This window comes from Balaenoptera acutorostrata, chromosome 19, assembly GCF_949987535.1.
Source record: "Balaenoptera acutorostrata chromosome 19, mBalAcu1.1, whole genome shotgun sequence".
Classification (NCBI taxonomy): domain Eukaryota; kingdom Metazoa; phylum Chordata; class Mammalia; order Artiodactyla; family Balaenopteridae; genus Balaenoptera; species Balaenoptera acutorostrata.
In genome coordinates, this window is record NC_080082.1 from 60,649,087 (window position 1) to 60,672,475 (window position 23,389).

The 23,389-nt window shown below is 51.2% G+C and overlaps 1 protein-coding gene and 1 pseudogene across 2 annotated transcripts in view; one reads left to right on the plus strand and one right to left on the minus strand.

The window, feature by feature from the left end:
* Window positions 1–3,261: 3,261 nt before the first annotated feature.
* CTU1 (cytosolic thiouridylase subunit 1) overlaps window positions 3,262–23,389 on the minus strand; it is a 31,937-nt gene continuing 11,809 nt past the window's right edge. Inside the window, exons 3-5 of one of the 2 annotated variants that reach the window (XM_057533604.1) lie at window positions 11,978–12,162; window positions 6,836–7,380; window positions 3,262–4,621 (exon numbers count right to left, since the gene is read on the minus strand). In XM_057533604.1, the coding sequence (XP_057389587.1) occupies window positions 4,086–4,621; window positions 6,836–7,380; window positions 11,978–12,015 (1,119 nt within the window). In that variant the 5' untranslated portion in view covers window positions 12,016–12,162 and the 3' untranslated portion in view covers window positions 3,262–4,085. Of the gene's footprint in view, window positions 4,622–6,835; window positions 7,381–10,857; window positions 10,974–11,977; window positions 12,163–23,389 lie in introns of those variants that run through there. The other variant, XM_057533605.1, reaches the window with a different exon arrangement.
* On the plus strand, window positions 16,055–18,536 carry LOC102997317 (sialic acid-binding Ig-like lectin 8; annotated as a pseudogene).

Here is a 23,389-nt window from a genome sequence, read left to right on the forward strand (position 1 = left end):
CTGCTGTTCTCTGGGCCGCAGGTGCACCCGTCCTCCTCCACCCTTTTCCCCGTGCTCATTCTTACTCATCTTCTGGGGCCTGGTTTAAACACTACCTCCTTCAGAAAGCGTTCTATGACGCCCCACGCTAAGTTAACCGCCCCACCTCTGGGCTCCCCTGTGCCCTTACGAACCCCCGCCGTGACACGTATCCCTTTGGGTCTTGATTTGCCAGTGTCGGTCCGTGCCGCCTCCCCCATCAGACAGAGAGCCCATTGAGGGCAGGGACTGGGGCTGACCCAGCTCTGTTTCCCCGCTGCCCCGTGCAGGGCCCGGCTCCTGGGAGGTGCAAGCAAATGTTGGCTTCCTGAATAAAGAGATGGTCCTTTTCACCCCTCGGCTCCAAACTCTCCGTGGCTTCCGCCTCAAAATCACAGCTGTGCCCATGCAATCGGGCCCCTCTTACCTCTCTCCTCCACTTACCCGCTCCACCACTCCCCTGCCTCCCTTGGCGTTTGCCCACGCTGTTCCCACAAATCTGCAGAGCCCACTGCCTCACCTTGTGTGGGTCTCTGCTCAAATGTCATCTTCTCCTCGAGGTCTGCCCCATCCACCCTACTTAAATGTGTGGCATGCTTCCCATCCTCCGATTAATCAATTTATCACCATCTGACACACTACATAGTCTACTTATTTTCCTCCTTTTTTGGGCCTCTCCCATAAGGGCAGGTTTTTGTTTTGTTCATTGCTGTCACAAACTGAGTGCTCAATAAATATTTGCAGAATGAATGAATGAATGAACACATGGATCTTGAGGTCATGGAAGGTTTCCAGCGTTCATAGGGGACCTTCAGGTTTCTGCCAGACTGTGTCTCTCGTCCTCGGAGTCTGGCTCAGGCCAGGGGGACCCGTGGGGAGGTGGGAGGAGAGAGCAAAGCTCCCCAGCCAGGCAGCGGAAAGAAAGACTTTGCTCTTCGGTCAATGGCCACCCGATGCAAGGTGTGGTCACAGTGACCCCCTTGTGGTAGGAGCTGAGAACAGCATTTTCCCCAGCTCCCACTTGAGGCCCTCTTGTCACATTTGCCACAGAACTGTGGTTGAATCTGAATAGAGACGGGTTGTAAGTGTAACATACATACCGGATTTTGAAAACTTAGGACCAAAAAAAGGTAAAATATCCTCAAGGTTTTAATTTATTTATTTTTGGCTGTGTTGGGTCTTCGTTGCTGGGCGCGGGCTTTCTCTGGTCTACTCTTCCTTGCGGTGCGCGGGCTTCTCATTGCTGTGGCTTCTCTTGTTGCGGAGCACCGGTTCTAGGCGCGTGGGCTTCAGTAGTTTTAGTTCGGAGGCTCTAGAGCGCGGGCTTCAGTAGTTGTGGCACACAGACTTAGTTGCTCCGCGGCATGTGGGATCTTCCCAGACCAGGGATAAAACCGCGTCCCCTGCATTGGCAGGCGGATTCTTAACCACTGAGCCACCAGGAAGTCCCATCCCCAAGGTTTTAAAATATTGATTACATGTTAAAATAGTAATATTTTGGATATAGTGGGTCAAATAAAATACATTATTAAAATTTCCCCTCCCCCCCTTAAAAAATATGGCTACTCGTAATTTTGAAATTACACATATGGCTCGCATTATATTCCTATTGGATAGTGCTACTCTAAACCACAGCAGAAATCTAACCAACCACCCACCTCCTGGTGTGAAGGTGTGAAGGTGTGACGGGAGAAACTCGGTTACAGAAAAGTCCCTTGCCCAAAACCACAGGGTGAATCAGTGGCCGACCTGCAACAAGGGCCCAGGTCCTCTTGCTTCCAGCAGGCGGCATAGCAAAAAGGTTCAAGAGCCCTAGCTCCTTCACTGATTTGCTGCTGTGTGACCTTGGGCAAGTCACTTCACCCCTCTGAGTCAAAAATTTACCCTTTGTAAAATTGGGGATCAAAACGCAAGGAAGGAGTGTTCCGCAGTGCGTGGTGCGCTAGAATCATTCCAATTGACCGTGATCATCTTGCGCCCCCTAGAGCCCGTTCTCTCCACCGCAGCTGCAGGGATTTTTAGAAAACGGAGATGGGCTCCTGCCCCTGCGAGATGCTGCAGGACCAGCCCTGGCTACCACCTGATCTCAACTCTTGCTCTTCTTCTCCCTGCCCACTCTGCCCTGACCACACTTCCTTGCTGTTCCCTGGACTTACCAACTTTATTCCCACCTCTGGGCTTTTGCATCGGCAGTTCCCTCTGCCTGGAAAGCTCTCCCCCGAAATGGCTTTATGATTCACTCCTTTGCTTTATTCAGGTCTCGGCTCAAATGCCACCTCCTCAAAGAGGCCTTGCCCTGACCCCTATGGACACTGGCTTTTGCTATCTCCCTCTCTCTTTATCCTGCTTTATTATTATTTTTTTTAAGGTAAAGCTATTTTAATTATTTATTTATGGCTGTGTTGGGTCTTCGTTTCTTGTGCGAGGGCTTTCTCTAGTTGCGGCAAGTGGGGGCCACTCTTCATCGCGTTGCGCGGGCCTCACTATCGCGGCCTCTCTTGTTGCGGAGCACAGGCTCCAGACGCGCAGGCTCAGTAGTTGTGGCTCACGGGCCTAGTTGCTCCGCGGCATGTGGGATCTTCCCAGACCAGGGCTCGAACCCGTGTCCCCTGCGTTGGCAGTCAGATTCTCAACCACTGCGCCACCAGGGAAGCCCTATTTTTATTTGTTGCATTAATCACTACCTGACATTATATTTTTATTGACTTATTGTCTGTTTCTCCCAGATTGTGAACTTCATGGGGGCAGGGGCTTTTGTCTTTTGCTCACTGCAGTATTCCTAGCACTTGGCACATGGGCCACAGATGAGGTGCTCAATAAACGTTTGTCGAATGAATAACTATCCTAATGCTCAATTAACTCACGGAGGAGGCGGGGCCTCTGGTCCCTGCCCTCCAGCCCAATCTAATTAGGAAAAGCGAGCCCCAAAGAGTGTGCATGGCTGGAGGACAGGACCCAGGGGCTGAGGTTTGGGAGAGTCCTAATGTCCTGGGCTGGGCAGGGTGGGAGGAGAGAATCAGGGATGCTTCCAGGAGGCCCCTTGAGGATGTGAGCCAGAAGATGGGAAAGGAAGGCACTCCTGACAAGGAACCAGCCCAGCACAGCTTGAAGGTGGAACTGAGGACACCAAGTCTCCCCAGGGGTCAGGCAGGAAGTTTCTGAGCCTCACACCTGTCTGGACCGGCAGGGAGGCAACCCTGCAACCCAGAGCCTCCCGGGGGGCCAAACTTTAATGTGAACAACGAAGTTGGACACCATTTATTGAGTGCTTTATCAAATATTCACAACAGTGCTTCGGTGGGAGGCTTTGATTCCATTCTCAGAGGAGGAAATGGAAGACCAGAGAGGTTAAGTCACTGACCCAGGTTCACCCAGCTCTGCCTCCAGAAATCTGAGGTCTGGGGAGCTGACCCAGTGGCTCCCCCCCCATCACACAGAGATTCGGGGGGTGGTGGGCGGGGGGGGGGTAAGGACTAAATACACCGTCTTGAGGAGCCCCAGGCAGACCTGGGTGTGAGCCCCCAGTTGGGGATCCAGCGAGGTGACCTCAGGCCAGTTATGGGGCCCAGGCTACAGCCAATGAGATCATGCTGGGGATGAAATGAGACGACCCAGCGCCCGCCCTGTGTACAGCGCTCACACAGAAGCATCACGATTGGTGTAACTGACGTGCCCATCAAGTTACATGGTTTTGCTTATCCCACTGCAGGCAAACATGAAACATCAGGCACACAGTAGGCGCTCAAGAAGGGCAGGACTATCTGAGCACGCCCAGAACCCCACAGAGGTACAGGCAAGGAGCCCCCCTAATTCCCACTCGCTCAGGAATGGAAAGTTGTTTAGTTCTCTCCTCTCTGGGGCCCAGGAGTCCCCCACACACCCAGGAGACCTCCGCAGCCCCAGGAGCCCAGAGCCCCAGCTTCTGCAGGATCACAAGTAAGGGGTTCCGACCCCTTCCCAACCTCACACCGAAGCCCGGGCTAAGGTAACTCGGGTTCCTTCACAGTGTCATTTACAGGCGGCCCCGCACTCCCACGTCGTCGGATCCCAGCGGAGAACCGGAGTCTCTAGAAGCCGGGGATGGGCTCCGAAGCCGGGGGTCCGGACGGCTGCGGCTCCCGCGGCGACCCCTCCTCGTCCAGCCCCCGGCGGCCCTTGCCGATGGCCAGGCGGGGCCGGCCGCGGTTCAGGCCGTCCAGGAGGGCGCAGGCCTGGCAGAGCGCGCGGCTGGCCAGCGCCCCGCAGCGGGAGCAGGCGCCGGGCGGCGGGGGCCGCGCGGCCGGGGCCAGCGCCAGGCGCTCGGCCGAGTGCACGAGGTCCAGCACCGCCGACGGCCGCGCCGCCTCCAGCAGCTTGAGCAGCTCGCGCGCGTGGCCGCGGAAGGCCTCGGGCGCGTACACGCACTCCTCGGAGAAGTAGTCCAGGCGGCGGAAGTGCGCGTACAGCACCACCTCCTTCTGCGAGGCCAGCTGCAGCGGGCGGCAGCGCGGCAGGGCGCCCCCCTCGCCCGGAGAGCCCAGGCCCCCGCCCCGCGCCAGCCGGCCCGCGTCGCCCCGCAGGAAGTTCATGAGCACCGTCTCCGCCATGTCGTCGGCGTTGTGTCCTGGGGGAGAGACGCGAGCCGGTGAGGAGGGGGCGCGGGGCCGGCGGGTCCGCGGGACGGCCGGGGGGAGGCTGCGGGTGGACCCCGCGAGAAAGGAGAGGGGAACACACCAGGCTCCCGTGGAGCAACTTGGGGTGCCCTCATTTGCCCCCCTCGTATTGCAAACCAGGCTCTGTGCTCGGTGCCCTTTCAGGTAGTGAGTAAAAGTGCTTTATGCTACAACTATCATTTCAGTCTCAGTTGAAAGTGTACTTCAGGGAATTCCCTGACGGTCCAGTGGTTTGGACTCAGCGCTTGATGCGGAGGGCTGGGATTCAATCCCTGGTTGGGGAACTAAGATCCCACAAGCCACACAGCAGGGAAAAAAAAAAAAAAAAAAAAAAGGCATTTAATGAAGATTGGAAAGAGGATCGTTGTGGTAAGTAGAATTCTCCCCCACCCCACAACCTGAAAATATGTTGGGTCACATGGCAAAAGATATGAAGATTACTGACAGAATGAAGGTTGCTAATCAGCTGACCTTAAGATAGGGAGAGCAGTCTGGATTATCCAGGTGGGCCCCAGGGTAATGACAGGGGTCCTTAAAGTGAAAGAGTCAGGATGGGAGGTGTGGGGACAGAAGCAAGGTCAGATGATGCAAGGTGAGAAGGACTCAGCCCGCTGCTGCTGGCTTTGAAGCTGGAGGAAGGAGTCGAGGGATGAAGGTGGGCTCTAAAAACCAGAAGAGGCAAGAAAATGGACTCTCCCATAGACTCTTCAGAAGGAATGCCAACCTTTCTTCACTGGTCTCAGCCCAGTGAGACCCTTGCTCAACTTCTGACCTCCAGAACTGCAAGCTAATAAATTTGTGTTGTTTTTAAGCCACTCAATTTGTGGTAATTTGTTACAGCAGCCATAGAAAACTCATAGTTGTTGACACAAGTGCCTTTGACAGCACAGACTGCAATGTTTTTGTGTTATCTTTGTTTAGGGAGACCAGGGAGAAAGTAAGGGAATATTTACACACCATAAAAAAATGCATTGATTCTCACAACCATCATTTCTCACCTGGACCACCCCAGCTGCCTCCCTCTGAGGTCATCTCCTTTGCTCTGCCTTGCCCCTCCAACCCAGGCTCCTCACCCCTGCCACAGTGAACTTTTCAAAGTCAAACAGTCTTCATATCAGGACCACTGGTTTCCCCATTGCTCCAAGGAGCAGGTGTTAATGCCTCACCGCCACAAGGGCCCGTGGAGCCAAGCTCCGACCACTGCTCGGGCCTCACCTCCCCGGCTCTCTGGTCTTCCTGGGGCATCTCAAACGGGCCTCTGCTCAGATGGTTCCCTCTGCTTGGAACAACCTACCCCCCAACCCTCACTCCTCTTCACCTCCTCACCCTGAGCCCTCGGATCTCAAAACACCTCCCTGATCCCGTCTCTCCACATCATAAGGTCCTCTTTTTGCTCACATAGTCCGTGTAATTTTTTTCAGTAACATTTATGATCGTTTATCATTTTATATTTGAGTTGTGCAAAGGTTCGGACTTATGTCTGTCTTGTGCATAGTTGTATTCTCGGCCCTAGTCCGATGATGATGATAATAGCATATATAATATATATGTGTAATACATATTATATATATTAATAACAGCTTGGATCTGGCATTTAGTAGAAACCCGGTAGTTTGTTGAAGGAATGGATGAAAGTGAGAGAATAAAAGAGAGTTATCGAAGAGATTCCAACAAGAAAAAGGCGTTAGGAGGCAGAGAGATGCTTTGCAGAGATAGAGAAGTATTCTGAAGAAAGACAGTTGGGGGCCATGAGACCAAGAGTGTTAGACAATTAAAAATAAATTAAGAATCAAATACCTAACTCCCAGAGACTAACTCCTACTCACTCACTTCTCCCATCTCCCACCCTTCTTGCCAATCTGTGTAGACCCAGATGGTGGCAAAGACACCAAAGTCTTTGTGATGCCCTGCCTAGCCCCAACCCTGACATAGCCCATCCTGTCTCCTGCCGCCCCCCTATCCCAGCATGAACCTTCTGTGGGCTCCAGCCCCATGCTGGAGCATGCGCACATCCCCTTTTCTTTGTTGGGTTCTGTCCCCTAGGATATACAGTCTCCATTACCACCTCTTGGGCATGCGCCTCAGTCCCCTCGCAGTGTCCGCCCCTCGCCCGCGCATGCGCCCGTTCCTCCCACCGCGCCGCTCTGTGCCGCGCCTGCGCTCACCTGTCACGACGTGCGTGGCTCCCACGCGGCGCGCCCCTTCCTCTAGCGCCCGGCGGCGCAGCACCCCACAGAAGGTGCAACAGGAGCGGCTGCGGCCGGAGCCGGCCGTGCTGCGGGCCACGGCGTCCATCGTCCAGCCCCCGAAGAGCTCTGCGTAGGCCACGACGGTGAGCGGGAGCTCCCAGCGCGCTGCCTGCCGCCGCACGGCCGCCAGCGCCGCGTCCCGGTAGCCGCCGATGCCCTCGTCCACGGCCACGAGGTGCAGCGAGATGGCGAGGCGCGGGGCCAGCTCGCGCAGCACGTGCGCCAGCACAGTGGAGTCCTTGCCGCCCGAGGCGCCCACGGCCACCACGGCGCCGGGCGGCAGCAGGCGGCCCGCCACCACCGTGTGCAGCACCTCGGCCTCGAAGGCGGCGCAGAAGCAGGTGCCGCACAGCGCCTGGCCCGAGCGCGGACGGCGGAGGGCGGCTCGCGCCTTGCGGCAGGAGGCGCACTGCGGGGCGGGCATCGCGGGCTCCTGGCGAGGCGGGAGGGGTCGGCTTCTCCTGGATGGGTGGAGAGGGGAGGCGGGTTACACGTGTATTCCGGATTGCGGGAGTCCTTGCCTGCAGAGACTGCTTGCGTAGTGTCTCTGCCAGGAATAGTGCAGGCCGAGTAGGCCTTTTCCAGAGTAAGGGAGGGTTACACATATACAGTTGACCCTTGAACAACACGGGGGCCAGGGACGCAGCCGAAATCCGCATAACTTTACAGTCCGCCCTCCTGGTTCCGCATCCGCGGATTCAACCAAACCGCGGAGGATGTAGTACTGTATGTATTTATTGAAAAAAAAAAAAAAAATCAGAGTATTAGGGAACCAGCGCAGTTCAAACTCATGTTGTTCAAGGGTCAACTGTATTCTAGTTTAAGGAAGCTAGTGCCTCCAGGAAGGCTTCTTGGATTACACCCATTACACACCAAGAAGAGAAGGAGCTGGTTGGGAGAGGTGGAGGGGAGAGGGAGAGACAGGCAAGTTACACCCAGAATTAGGTCGGATTCTGTTTGGAGGGATGGAGGTGCCTCTTAAGGACCAGTTTCACAGTCTCCAGGGAGGCCAGCCCTTTTACAACCCTGATCAGAAAGACAGGGTGGTAATCACTGACCTGGGCTTCCAGGGCTGGTCAGAGAGCTTGGGAGGGGTCAGTGATCTAAGAACAGAGAGAGGCAAGGGAACTGCAGCTCTGTTAGGGGAAGGGGGAAGAACAGAAAAGACCAACTGGATTTCACTTTGGTGGGGGTGGGATACTGTCTCTAGGAATTGGTCCCGATTGTATCCTCTGAAAGGCAGGGCAGTCATCTCCTCCAGGGAGACACAGAGGCAGCATGGGTCGTACCTCCAAGGAGATCAACTGGGGCTTCTTCTGTTTTGGGGGCAGGAGGGGGCGTGGTGTGGGCCTCCAGGATTGCTGTGGTCTCAGAATGCCCCGAAAGCTTCTGTGGCCTTATCAAGACCTGGATCAGCCCAGTTTTGACTCATTTCTGTTCCCCCCACCTCATCCCTCCCCACCCAGCCAAAAATTCCAACCCTCTCTCCTTGGACCCACCTGCTTGGGAAACCCATAAAAACCCACCCGACTGAGTCCCTCCTCCCCAAGCCACCATCATCTCCAGGCTGAACGAGTGCAGTAGTCACCCTGTTTCCAGGATTTACCACAATGTGTGGAATCATGTTATGTGACTTGTATGCTTACTGCCTGTAACACCAGTTAAGGACCAGTGCAACTCACGTCTGACAGGCATCTCAAAACCTAGATTCCTGATTCCCCTTCCCAACCCTGCTTCTCTTGCGGTAAAGGGCAGCTCCATCCTTCCAGCTACTCAGGGCAGGAGCCTTGTGGTCCAGGACCCATGACTGCTCTTTCTTCACCCTTCTTCCCACTCTCCCTGTGGGTGACTCCCAACTGCAGTGTCAAGTCCCAGCCTTTCCTCCAAACGCGCCACTGAAGATGCACCTGGGGCACCCTCCTCAGACCTCGAACCCCATATGCCCAACCAGAATGGAGCGAATCCTGTTCGTAGCTTCAAAACAGATCCAGAAGCCCAACACTCCTTAGCATGTCCACAACTGCGACCCTAGCCTGAGCTGAGCCATGTCTCTCTTACTGCAGGAGGCTCCTCCTCGGTCTCCCTGCCCCACCCTCCCCTCCTCTACACACACAATTCTCCACAAAAGAGCCAGTGGGATCCTGCCCAGTATTTTCTCTGCATCCTCCCATGCATCTCATCTCACTTTCGTAAAAGCTTATGGCTGATGAGGCTCCCTTTTTCTCTGACCGCACATTCCACTCCCCTTCAGCCACTCGGGCCTCTACTCTCCAACACCGCGGAAACACATGCCCAGGAAAGTGTTAGCACTGCCCTTCCCTCTGCCCAGAGTACCCTTCCTTGTCACTGGGCCCAGTAAACAGCCCTCAGGACCCCACTGGCCATGCCCATTCGGCACATCCGTCACAGCTGAGCAACGCCCCCTTGAAATCGCTCCCCCACCCCCACCCCATCCCACCCCCGGCTTTGACTTGATTCTCCCTCGCTCTCCTGGTTTGCTTCTCAGGTCCTGCCCAGCTCATTTTCCTTGTGGGTGACTCTGGATAATGATGTCCATCGGGCTGGTCCTCCAAATGCCCCACTGAGGATCCCCGTTGGTCCTCTGGGATCCTAGGCGCCCAAACTGACCAATCACCCTGCTCCCCACAGGGAGAAACCTGTTCTTGCCCAGCTGTCCCCTGTCTCCTGAGAGGACTGCCACTTCCTCCCAGCTCCTCCCCAGGACAAGACATAAAGTCACCCTGGACTCATCTCTCTTCTCCCCCTAAATCTATGGTCACTCGGTCCTAGGGGTCTACCTCCTGAGTGAGGAAGACCCTGGCAGGCAGTGAGTCTGTGCAGATTGTCAGAGGCTCGTAAGTCATGATACAGTTTTAATTTTATTCAGAGAGAGATGGGAGCCATGGGAGGGTTTTGCGCAAAGAAGGGATACGATCTGACTTAGGTTTTAAAAGTTTCCCTTTGGCTGCTGTGTGGGGAACAGGCCGTGGCAGGCAGGATCAGAGGCAGCGAGGCCAGGGAAGAGGCTATTGGCAATAGTCAGTGAGATGATGGTGGCCTGGACCGGGGTGCTGGCAGTGGAGATGACAAGAAAAGGTGGGATTTTGTATCTATTTTGAAGGTAGGGTCCACGGGACTTGCACAGGACTTGGATTGGGGTGGAGGGTGCGGTCATGAGGAAAGAGGAAAGAAGGATAACTTGGAGGTTTGGGCCTGAGCACCTGGGAGGATGATGGGACCATTTAGTCAGCGGGGACACTGACCAGAATTCCATTTGGACATGTCAGATTTGAAGTGTCTGTTAAGCATCTTCCCCTCGAAGACTTTATAGACCCCAGGCTGGGTCAGGCGCCTCCTCTGGGCTCCCAGAGCCCCATGTATGCCCCCATCCCAACCGGATCATGACGGTATCCTTCATGGTGATAGGCCTGTCTCCCCCGTTGTATTGTGAGCTCACTAAAGGCAGGGATAGGGTCTGCTTCGGCCACCACTGACTTCCCCTGCCTCGCACGGGATTTGGGACAGGGTCGGTGCTCAGGAAAGATCTGTAGGCTGAGGGAATAATAAATGCGCCCCGAAGACGAGACCCAGACCCCAGGGATGCCTCCGTATCGCAGCCTTGTCGGGAGGACGGATAGTGTGTAACATCATTCTATCAAGACAGAGGTTCCAGGACAGAGTAGGGACCTCCCGGACGTACCCAGTCGGAGGCGGGGGCAGGGAAATGGTCGAATTCCAACCTGGGGGAGGGGATGGGCGAGCAAGAGACAGGCCGGACCGCAGTGCCCGAAGTGGGGATCCCGGTCAGAAGGCCTCTGGGATACAAGCGTTGGGAAATCAAAGGCGAGTGTCATCACCCCCAGAGAGACCCTCATCCCTCACACGGCACCGCAACAAAGAGCGGGCGCTCACGAGCCGACCAGCTGGTGAGGAAATACCTGAGTAGAACGCGGTGCTGGATGGTCCCGACTGCCGAACACGCGGAGCTCCGGCGCGGAAGTGGCTCCAGAGACTACGACTACCACAAGGCCTTGGGGGCTGTCTTGCCTACGGCTCCCAGAACCCCATGCAACAGCTCCACCCGAGGCACCTGTGGTTACTGGGCCCTCGGCCTTCAACTCCCAGCAGCCCCTGCGGCCCCTTGTTTCACTCTGCCTACCACTCCCAAAATGCACTGCCTTGTTTCCTTCTGCGCCTGCGCACGGGCAAGGGCCGTGGGGCGTGGACTGTTCGCTGTGGTAGTAATATGTTGCCGTGCAGGACGCTTAAAAGGCGAAATGGCTGTATTCGGGTTATCTGCTTTTGTGGGATTATTATAGGCTTTTAGAGGGATTATAGAGCATATTATTTTTACCCTTTGAGGTGGGATTGCGGGTGGGAATTGAAGGTGGGAGTGCGGGGTTTGGTCGTGGGTGTAAAAGGAGTCAGCGCATGCGCAGCGCAGAGAGCCAGAGGGTGGGGGTTCGGAATGGATCTACGCATGGCCTGCAGGGGTGGTAATGGTGCGTGTGGACGTGTAGGGTGGGGAGAGGGAGCAGTGTGTGTGTAAGCTGAATTCTCTGCGCATCAGCCCTAGACCCTCGACTTCTGAGACTGAGGGTTCCAAAGACTCAGATCCCTGAAACTCACTAGTCCCTAGGCCCCGTGTCATAGAGACTCGGAGTTCCAGAGACCCAGACCCCTGAGACTTAAAGCAGCCGAGAGAACCAGGACTCCAGAGACAACTCTCCCCAACCAAAGCCCAGAGACCTGGAGACTTCATCCCCCCAGGCCCTCGAAACTGAAATCGGGGGGCCAAAGAAGACCAAAGATTCAGATCTCTTAGACGCAGGAGACCAGAGATCCTGGGCCTCAGAAACTGAGACCCAGGGTCCCCAAACCAGATGCCCCCAAAACTAGGGCTCAAAGGTCCTCACGATGAAGGGACCAGAGCCTCAGGGATCCCAAGACAGAGGTGCACAGCCCCAGGGTGTGCGGGTCTGTGGTGAGTGATGTCACGAGTGACTTGACAGGCACTGTGGAGGCCATGTTTTCCTCGTGACAGGGGACCCATGATACCTTAGTTTAAGATGAGATGGCCTCCATGAAGTCACCATCAAGGGTCATCATGGGCCAGTTCTTGTCATCACTGGCTCGTTGGTTCATTTGTTGAATGGTCATTTCCTGAGGTCTCCTCGTGCCAGGCTGGCCCTGTGCTAGGTTCTGGTGACACAAGCGAAGTCACAGGCCTCTGAGCCCTCTGCCTGGTGGGGGTGAGAGAGACATAGTTAATACAGGTGACAAAGCTTGACGTGGATGTTAGGGACTCTGGAAGCTGAGCCTCAATCACTGCTAGCCAGGGCATCAGGGGGAAAAAAATTCAAGCAGAGGTTATTAGTGTGCTTAGCACTTTACATGCACTGTCTCAGTTTGCTCATCTGTAGAACGGGGATGATAATAGCAATACTTGCCTTAAAGGGCTTATGTGAAGTCAAATTGAATTAACAACACCTACAAAGAGTGGTTTGTGCTCTAGAAAGTTTATTCCAGTTGCCAAATTAGAAAGAACTGGTAAAATGAATCTCCAGAGGTGGTGAATTTAAAGCATTTTGGGGCACTTCCCCTGGAGGTCCAGAGGCTAAGACTCTGCGCTTCCACTGCAGGAGGCACAGGTTCGATCCCTGGTCGGGGAACTGGGATCCCACATGCTGCGCGGCACAGCCAAAAAAAAAAAAAGAAAAGAAAAGAAAAGCACTTTCACTCAAGATAAAGTGGAAGCAAAATAAATGCCCAACCTCATTTGAAAGAGTTATTAAATATAGCACATTTCCTCTTTTTTAAAAAGACAGTGAGGGGACTTCCCTGGTGGCGCAGTGGTTAAGAATTCGCGTTCCCAATGCAGGGGGCCGGGGTTCGATCCCTGGTCAGGGAACTAGATCCCACCTGCGTGCCTCAAATAAGAGTTCGCATGCCACAACTAAGGAGCCTGCCTGCCACATCTAAGACCTGGTGCAACTAAATAAATAAATAATTTTTTTTAAAAAGTGAGAATTGAATTTAGAAGACTAGGTAATTGCCCAGAAAAATAAAATAGAACAACATAAAATCATACTTCCAATAGGACATATAATAGAGAAAACAAATGCCCAGAAAAAAAAGAAGGAAGTCTACCAAGATGGTAATCAAATGTCTTTGGCTCTGGGAAGCTGGACCTGCTGTTGATGGTGTTATAGACCATACCGTGACACCATGTAACCTCATGTGTGGGATGGTGCTTTGCATAGAGTAGGTGTTCAATCAACATTCAAGAATGAGGGAAAGTCAGCTGGTCCCTCCAAAACCTAGATCTAAACATTCTATTTAAATCATACCTAGTAAGGTCTTATGAGAAAACGTATTTTAACATTTTTCCTGAAATATAATAGTTAATTAGGATTATGAATACTTCTCACTATTATTATAATTACTTGCTGAAACTGACGGTCCCTCCCTGATGAGCTCCTGTCATTTCATTTCTCAGTCTCTCTACATAAGGCCCAATACTCTCCTGTAATCCTTCTCTCTCTGGTCCCCATTAGTGTCCTCGACCTTAGGCCCCACGGTCTTTCCTGTAGACTCACTGTCCTTTATTCCCTTAAGCAATTAGGACAGGCAGACATGCAGAAGCATCCCTGAGGATGAACTAGGAAGCAGAGAGAAAAAGAAGAGAAACCCAGCCCACTGATAAGAGGGTCTTCTTGTCCCCCAATCCTTTTCTGTGAAGAAGACCTTATCTTTTCACCACTCCAGGTTATATGGCTGCCTTCCCGGCCTGAGTCTTGGATCCCGTGCTTGAGGGATCAGACCCCTCCTGGAGCTGGGCGATATTTGAGCTCAGGACCTGGTTCTATTTCAGCACCACGGGCAGCGCCACCCTGTTGCTTGGAGCTCGCCAGCCCCACAAATCCTCCACAGGTTATCTTCACTGAAGGCTTCAAGTTACCACTTCAAAGTCATCCTTTAAATACAGTATGTGGGGGAATTCCCCGGCGGTCCAGTAGCTAGGACTCGGTGCTTTCACTGCCATGGCCCGTGTTCCATCCCTGGTCAGGGAACTAACTAAGATCCCGCAAGCCGTGCATTGCAGCAAATAAATACATACGTACATACATACATACTTACATACAGTACGTGAGAAAATTGGTGGTGAGTAAGCCTCCAATTTCACTTTTCCCCTATTAGCTATAATTCGTGTGGGCTGCTATGTTGGTTATGTATTGCTGCACAGCAAACCACCCCAAAACTCAATGGCCCAAACAATCTTTTAATTCTATCTTACGGTGCTATGAATTGGCCAGAGACCAGGTGGGCAGTTTCACTTCTCGTTTTGCCTTGGGCTCTTTCAGGCAGTCATGCTGAAACGGTTGCTGGGGCTGGGGATGAAGGTCTAACCCCTCAGGGTTTCTCTGAGTAGCGTCTCTTTCCATCAGAGTCCCCTGGATTGCTTACACAGATACCCAGGGGTCCATGAGGCAGGAGCAGAAGCTGCCAGGCCTTCTTAATATCTGAGCCATACAAATCTCAGGACGTCTTGTTCTCCACATTTTATTGGTAAAAGCAGTCATGGGCCCAATCCAGATTCGAGAGGAAGACATAATAAATTCCATTATGTAATAAAAGGATAACCATGTATGCATAAGGGAGGGGTAGGATTGTTTGGAGTGGTCTTTGGAGACTAGTACCTACAGCTACTCATCCGTCTGTCAGCTGCACCCTCTATCTGTTGGGGGGATTACCCCTTTCTGTCAGGGGTGTTCAGAAAATGAAATGGGACCATATCTGTAAAAGGGTAGCACAAAGCTTTCACCTTCCCTGAGCTTGGACCGGTGTCAACAGCCTATGTTGTTGAATGTCCATAGGACATTCCTGAGGGTTGCCAGAAGGTCAAGGAGGAGAAACAGAGGTCTTCCTTTCCCTGGAGCGCTTCCTCCCAGGTAGACCTGGGCCCTTTCCAGCACATGTGACATATTGACCCTCCTGAATACAGACCTGGGGTCCCTGTTCTTTGTGATCAGCTCCCCCTCCTCTGCCCCAGAGCTACAGACATCTTGAGTCAGCGCTCGACTCTGAATCAGCACCACGGACAGTGGCATCGCCCTTTCCCAGGGATCCCCAGGATCCGTAGGAGCAAGTCTTGGGCAGAGGCCCGACCCCTTGCTGGGGCACAGGTGGGATTGGTCACAAACAGAGCACAGAACTTGGTGGCTGGTGAAGGATCCCCAGCGCAGTGGGAGAGTAAGTGGGATTGAGAACATAGTACCTGAGAGTCCAGGACCATCTGCAGAATTCACATACCCTGTGAGTGCCTGGAAGTCCCTACTATGTCTACCTGGCCTACTCCTCTCTGAGAACTCACCTTCTAGCCCAGAAGAACAAGAGCCCCACCCATCCCCTGCCTTTGTTTCCCCCATCACAGGCATTTTCCCTATGGCACTGAAATTGTCAGGTAACCTGGCCCCCAACCAGATGCTGCTTTCCTCCAGAGCAAGAGCTGAATCTTTACTAGAAACCGAAAGGCACAGTGTGGATGGTTGAATGCCTGAAATTTCTTCCCTCGCCTCATGGTAAGAGTTGACAATTCTTCCTTCTCATATTAACATACACTTCCTATCACCCAGCCAATGAACCCTGGGCAAAGATTGATGAAATGTCTCCCTGTGCAGTCAATGGTGCATGAGACAGGGCTCCTGTGTGATTTGGACAATTCACTTGCCCACTCTGGACCTCAGTGTCTTCTTCTGCGAATTGAATAAGTGGGGCTAAAAGTCCTCCTAGCTCTGATGTCCTGTGGTCATAAGTTCCTCTTTCACACAGTTAAGATTCTCTGTGGCTTCCCTGTGTCTCTCCTCCAATTATTCTGCTTTTCTTTGCAAATTGGGGACCATGGGAAATAGTTTGGGCATAGCCCAGCCCCTCTGAGCACAGAGATGCTGTAACTGCCCCTGCTAGGAGAGAGTGAGTTGGCCAGGACGGGGGGGGGGGCAGGAGGGGGATGGGGCTGCAGGATGAGATACCAGCTGAAAATGCAGGAGTTGGTGATGGTGTGCGTGTGCCCTGCATGCTTAGACCCTGCACCTTCCCTTCTCAATTATCCCAGCACAGACCCTACCCCGGGTTATGGGTAATGGTTCCAGGAAGGGGATGATATAGGACGGGCAGATTCATGAAGTTGAATGGAAGAAAACAGATGGCAGTTTTCTCTCTTTATACCAAGTCTTAAGAAAAACAAGTGCAAAGCCATAGTACTAAAGGCAGCATGCTCAGATGTTAAAACTACAGAGAAAAGCAAGGAACCAAATAGCATTAAAGTGAGGCTAGGGGCTTATTGAAGGAGTGGGGTGTGGGGATGGGGAGGAGAAACAAGAGGGAGATCCTGGGGGGCTGGCAGCGTTCTATTTCTTGGAGGGTGTTCGTTTTGTGATGAATCACTAAGTTGTCTTCTATCTCTTCCCAATAATATTTCAAAAAAAACCCAGCATGGCTCTGAGGAGTCACCACTTGCCGTGCCTTCCCACCACTTCCTCCCAGCCCCCAGCCACACAGTTAAAAATAATCTTCTGTCAATTCAGTGCATGTCTCTTCTCTCATGAAATCCTGACCATCCCCGAGGGTGGGCGACCGCCAGGCTGGTTTTCCTCGCTCCAGGTCTCCTGCACACCTGTACTTCTGGGGGCAGAACCTGCGTGGGCAAAGCCCCCAGAGGCTGACAGACCCCACCACACTCTGGAGTAACAAAGAGAAGTGTGGTCATGAGACAGACCAGCAGTGAAGAAATAATCCTGGCGCACCACATGGGCTAGTTTCCCATCCCTTTCGAAATCCGTACAGAGAACCATGCTCTGTTTCCCAGGCATCCTGAAAGCCCACCTCCCCTCCAAGTCCTCCATGTGTGTTAATACACAGAATCCTCACCTCCACTGCCCGAGATTCCCCTCTACCCTGTCCTCCTGACACTCAACTTCCAACCCTGTGGGGATGGCGACACCCTACCCCCCGTGCATCCCGCATCACAGCTCCGGGTGCTGGGACATCTGTTGTCTCCCCACGGGACAGTGGCTCAAGGGACAGTGTCTGGGCCCGGTGTGTGGCCTCATGAGCAGGGAGGGGATGCCCATCACCTGGACACTGAGGGAGGGAGGACAGTAAACCTCCTCACCCTCCACCCGCCATGTCCCTACGTCCCACCCCGGCTGGACCGACCTCCACAAACTACACCCTGCGACTCAAGGGGTCTGGCCAGAAGGGACCAACTTTCACATTGCAGAAAATGACCCCTGAGGGGAAGGGCATTGACAGGGAGGCAGGAAATGGAGCTCAGGCCCAGCATGGGGTGTGAATTTGGGCAAGTCTCTCACCTTCCCTGGTCCAGTGTCCCCAGGAGTGGACGTGGGGTGGTGGGTGGTTGATCTCTAAGGGCTCCCCTAGTGCCAACAGTCTTTGGCTGTGAAGTTCCTCCTCTGAAGAGGCTCACTGTTCTGACCTCACCCACATCTTCCTGCTGGGGCCTCCTGTAAATCTTGCAACGTTTGGTTCCTGAAAGATGAACCCTGAGAAACAGACTTTCCCTGGGGGCCCCTGGCACTGTCAACCCCAGACAAGCTTCTGCCGCTGCCGCTGGCCCTGCTGTGGTAGAGGGAGGGGGCCGAGGGCCAGAGGGAGTCCAGGAGGGATTACATGCTGCAAGTGCAGGGGCTGCAGGAGGGCCTGTGTGTCCATGTGCCCTGCTCCTTCTCCTATCCCAGGAGCTGCTAGACTGACTCTACCCCAGTTCATGGCTACTGGTTCCAAGATACAGACTGGGAAGCTCCAGTGGCCACACACAGTCCAGATCATAAGCTACAGGAGGAAACTCAAGGGCTGAATCCTCCTCCTTGGGGACCCCCAGACCAACTGCTGGACATCAGAGATGACAGGAGGAGGGACAATGGAAAATACTTTTTTTAGGATAGAGAGAGGAAGAATGAAATGCAATTACATGTCTAACCTGTTCTCCTTGTATGTGACGGATAAGGAGTAGGATCCAGGAGAGGTCACAGGGGAAGGCCTTAGAGGTCCCTGGGTAGGGCTGGGATGAGACACTCCTCCCGGGATGGGGGGTGGGGTAAAGCAGGTGGGGGCTCAGAGGGAGGAGCTGGACCCAAGCCTGACGCTTCTCTCAGGGCTGCACCTCTAACCTTCTTAATCCCCCTGTCTCTCCCTCTCCTCATCAGCCCTGACCCCCATGCCCGACATCCTCATTTCTGGGACCCTGGAGTCTGGCCACCCCGGGAACCTGACCTGCTCTGTGCCCTGGGCTTATGTGTGGGACATGCCCCCAATCTTGTCTTGGACACCAGCTGCCCTCACCTCCCTGGGCCCGAGGACCCACCTCTCCTCAGTGCTCACCCTCACCCCACAGCCCCAGGACCACAGCACCAACCTCACCTGTCAGGTGACCTTGCCCAGAGCCGAAGTGACCACAACGAGGACTGTCTGCCTCAACTGTGAGAGCTGGGCCAGGACGCCTGAGCCCCTGACGGACGGGGTCCTGAGGGCAGCGGGGAAGGGGCTGTCAGGGCCTTGGGCAACAGGTCCCGGAATCCAGTCTGGGAAGGGGTGAGGAGGATGCCCACCCCCACCCTCTCCCCATTTATGCAGCTTCTGGGGACACGGGGCCCATATCCACCAAGGCCTCACCATTGACATGGATCCACTATGTCTTTCCGTCCCAGACTGTCCATGAACTTGACCATGACTGTCTTCTGAGGAAACAGCACACGTAGGAAGGAGCCCCCTGCCTGGCTGTAGGGAGCAGAGCTGCTTCCTGCTCAGGGCTGGGCTGGGCCCCTGACTCATCCTGGACCCACTCTAGTGACCAGAGACCCCCTTGTAGGTGAACCCAGTGGCGCCCCCCTCCTCAGCCCCCATGGCCACTGTGCCCAGCTGTCCCCCCGGCCCCTCACTCCCCTCAGATGTGTCCACTCTCTCCTCGGCTCCCCCAGAGCAGGGCAACATCCACATGGCAGGGTCCACCTCTCAAAGCCCCTCATCATCCTTGTCCTGATGACTTCTCCTGCCTCCTCCTTTTGCTTTCCCTAACAATTGTTTATTTAAGTACCTTTGAGCACGCAACATGCCAAATGCTCAGCAGAGTCTGTCCTCAGATGCACGGTCCCCTCGCGGGAACTAACCAGTGTCCCTATGCTGCTCTGAGCCTTGGTTTTTTCACCTAAAAGATAATAGGTCACGGATACCAGTAGTAAGACTGCCCTCCTTCTTCTCCATGACTGTGGAGCATTCCATCACATGGATGCATTCTGATTTTGTCTGTTAGCGGAAAATCATGGCATTCATTTAATCTACTAACAGAAACACTGCAAGGAATAACCCTGTGTCTACTTTCATGTGTGTGTGTATGTCTGTGGGATAAGTTCCTAAAAGCAAAATGGTTGCTGCTTCATATGATCCAATTTTGAGAGATCTGGTCAAGTTGATCTGCACTGAGGGTGGACAAGTTAATGGGAGCAAGAGGTGGGCTTCTGGGTTGAGATGGGGGTCAAGCAGTATCTCATGATCTCCCCCCTTAGAGAGACAAACCAAATGACTGAGGAAGGTTCCCAAGTGATCACACGACCATCTGATGAATGAAACAACATGATCCCAAAATTCACCTATAGCACCAAAGCGAAGAAAGGAATCTATCACAGCAATCACTTCATAAAGTAGCCTTGGTGGAAAGAAATCAAAGAACTGGATGAGGCACTAAAGCCACCTCTTGAGTTCAGCTTTCAAAGACAGAGGCAGGTGAAGGCCAGGTGGGTGGGCATTTCCAGGAGGGACCTAACATGCAGGGACTGAGGTCTAATGCTGGTCTTCTCCAGAGTCAGGAGAAATTCCCAGTAGGACCTTTCTGTTCAAAGCTCAGGGATCCAGCCTGTGTTCAGCAAACACTTGGTGCCAGGTGCTCTGATAGGATTTTACTCCTGTAAAGTTTTCCACCCTCGGTGCAGATCAACTTGGTCCTAAAAGTGGACCCCAGCCCATTTATGATAGCACCAAAAAACATAAAGGAACAGCTTTAAAAATATATATATGCAATACTTCCACACTGAAAAACACAGAACATTGCTGAGAGAAATTAAAGACGATTCAAATGAATGAAAAAATATATCATGTTTATGGATTGGAAAGATGTCAGTTTTCTCCATATTGATTTAAAGTAATCCCAGTCAACAGACATGTATATGGGTGTATATGTATACATATGTATATTTATAACTGTGTATATATGTATGTATAAGTATATGTGATATAAATTATATACACACACAAATTGACAAGTGGATTCTAAAGTTTATATGGAAATGTAAAGAACCTAGAATAGCAAAACAATCTTGAAAAAGAAGAACACAGTTGGAGAAATCAGATGTTATTATAAAGCTAGAGTAAACAAGAGTGTGGTATGGAACAGAATCCATAAATAGTCCCACACATACATACGTACACACGTGCATACATACATACATGGTCAATTGAACAGCACCGTGTCTATCCGACTGAGAAAGGAAAGATTTTTTAACAAATGGTGGTAAAACAAGTGGATCAAGGTTTGGAAAAAATAAACCTGACCCCCTTGTCACATCGCACAGAAAAAATTTAGTCTAAGATGAATCATAAGCCTAAAAGTAAGAGTGAAACCTATGACGCTTCTACAGCTGTGCTGTCCAATATGGCGGCCACGAGTCACACATGGCTATTGAGCACTTGAAACGTGCTAACCTTAGTATGCAAAACAGGAAGATAAAATACCTCATTAATAATTTTTAATATTGATTCTGTCACCTACAAATTGGCCCTTGCCATCTACCTCTACAAATGTCAAATTATGAGCCACTGCTGCTGGTGACCTTCAACACCCCCTGAAAGGAGCTCAGTGTGGAGAGCAGAAATGAGGCACTCTGTGCTCTGGGAAAAACTGGCAGAACAGGTCTTCAGATAGTTAGATATTTTCAGGAGAAAATTTTATGAGCCCAATTCTTGCATCTCCTCGTATCTAGAAAAGCACTAAAATCCTTCAGGGTGACGTCTGCTCCTCGTGACTAGGAGTAATCTTCACGAGACTAGCAGAAACCTTCTGCAAAAAAATATGTGCTTGACTGCATGTACTCTCCCTTCACCAAAATCACATATAAACTCACCTTCCCTCATACCTCTTGGGAGCAGTTTCTCAGAGCTTTCTAAAATGCTTTCTCCTAGGCTATAGTCCTCATTTTGCCCAAAATAAAACTTAACTCACAACTCTCACGCTGTGCATTTTTTTTCAGTTGACAAGTCTATGTTTAAATGATAATATTTTAGATCTGTTGGGTTAAATATAATATGATTAAAAGTAATTTCACCAAGTTAATTTTTTACGGTGGCTAGTAAAACTTTTTAAATTACGTATGTGGCTTGCATTCTATTTCTATAGGACAGCATTGATCTAGAAGGAAACTTAGAAGAATATCTATGGATATGCAAAGATTTCTTAAAGGACATCCAAAATACTAAGCTTAAAAAATATATATTTAAATTAGACCTCATTAAACACTTCTGTTCATCAAAGACAGAATTAAGAAAATAAAAGGTAAGCTATAAGTTGGGAGAAAATCAAATCTATATATCTGTCTATATAGATAGATAGGTAGACAGATAGATCCCTGAAAGACAGGTTGAACTTAAATATATAAAGAATTCTTACCAGTTAATAAACCAATGTTTAAAAAAAGATGTAGCAGGCCCCGAATGGAGTCATATGTGCTAAGCACCATGTCAGCAAGCAATACTTGATACCTAACCTAATTGCAGTTTCAGCCTCCCAGGAATGTGACCTTTAACCAGTCAATCTGGAATTTCCTGGTCAGCACTAGTGAGATAATATCCCATATTCATCTTTATCTCCCAAAGCAAGATGGGTAATTCGTTCTTTCCTTGTCCCTGCCCCCTTCTGCCTATAACAGCCTTCCATTCTGTACAGCTCCTTGGAGCATCTTTCTACTTGCTAAGTGGGATGCTGCCCGATTCATGCACTGACTAATAAAGCCAATTAGATACATAAATGTGCTCCGCTGAATTTTGTTTTTTACACCGATGACAAACGAATTTTTAAAATGGGAAAAAGAACTCGTTCATATATTGTGTAAGAGAAGAGATCCAAATGGCCAATAAGCACAGGAAAATACCATTGGGTGCCAGGGAAATGAAAATTAAAATTACAATAGATGCCCTATCACATCTGCTACAGTGGCTAAAATTTTAAAACCTGAGCACACCAAATGTTGGAGAGGATGTGGAGGAACTGGAACTCATACATTTCCGGGGGGAATGTAAATAGTACAACTGCTCTGGAAAATGTTGTGGCAGTTTCATGTACAGTTAAGCATAATACATCCACTCCATGACCTAGCAACTCCACTCCTAGAGATTTACTCAAGAAGCATAAAAGCAAACATCCACACAAACACTTGTATATGAATGTTTACAGCAGCATTATTCATAATGGCCAAATGTGGAAACAGCCCAAATACCCCAAGAGAATGGATAACCAAAGTGTGGTATGTCCATACAACAGAGAACTAGTACTCAAAATAAAAAGTGAACAATTGACACATGTAACAAGATGAATGAATTTTGAATACATGGTGAATACATGTTGAATACAAAATGAGTTTTGAATACATACTCGTTTCTGAAAGATGCAAAAGAATACATACTCGACAATTCTACTTATATGAAGTTCAGGAATAGGCAAAATTAATCTATAGTAACAGTATATAGAATCTATATAATTCACAACAGTAGCTGCCTCTGTTGGGGGGGGGGTAGGTATTAACTTAAACGGCACACAAGGAAACCTTCTGGGATGCTAGAAATATTCTATATTTTGATTGGGACAGTAGTTACATGAGTGTATGTATTTATCAAAACTCATTGAATTATACATGTCAGATTTATGCATTTCACTGTATATAAATTTACCTTCAATGAAAAAAAGAAATTTAAATTTATTTATTTTTATTGAAGTAGAGTTGACTTACAATATTGTATTAGTTTCAGGTGTGCAACAGAGTGATTTGATATTTTTATGGAGATACAAGTGTAGATATAGAAATAGTACACGTGCCCACCTCTGTCAATGGGTATATGCAGTGGTTAACACAGGATGTATTTAGTTTTCTATTATTCAGATGAGGTGATTTTGGAAATATCTGTAATGCATAGATATGGTGGTTAAATAAGTGAGCACAGAGACCACAAAAAAAGGATTGGGGGGCGGGGGGATGTGTGAGCAGAACATATAGAAATGGCACTGAGATGCAATAGCACGCGTCTCTTTCCAATCTGTCTACACAGGCGAGGGAGCTGGGAGCCTGTGACTGGGGCAGCCTGTACCCGTCTCAAATCTTGACAATTTACATCTGGAAGAACTTCTCA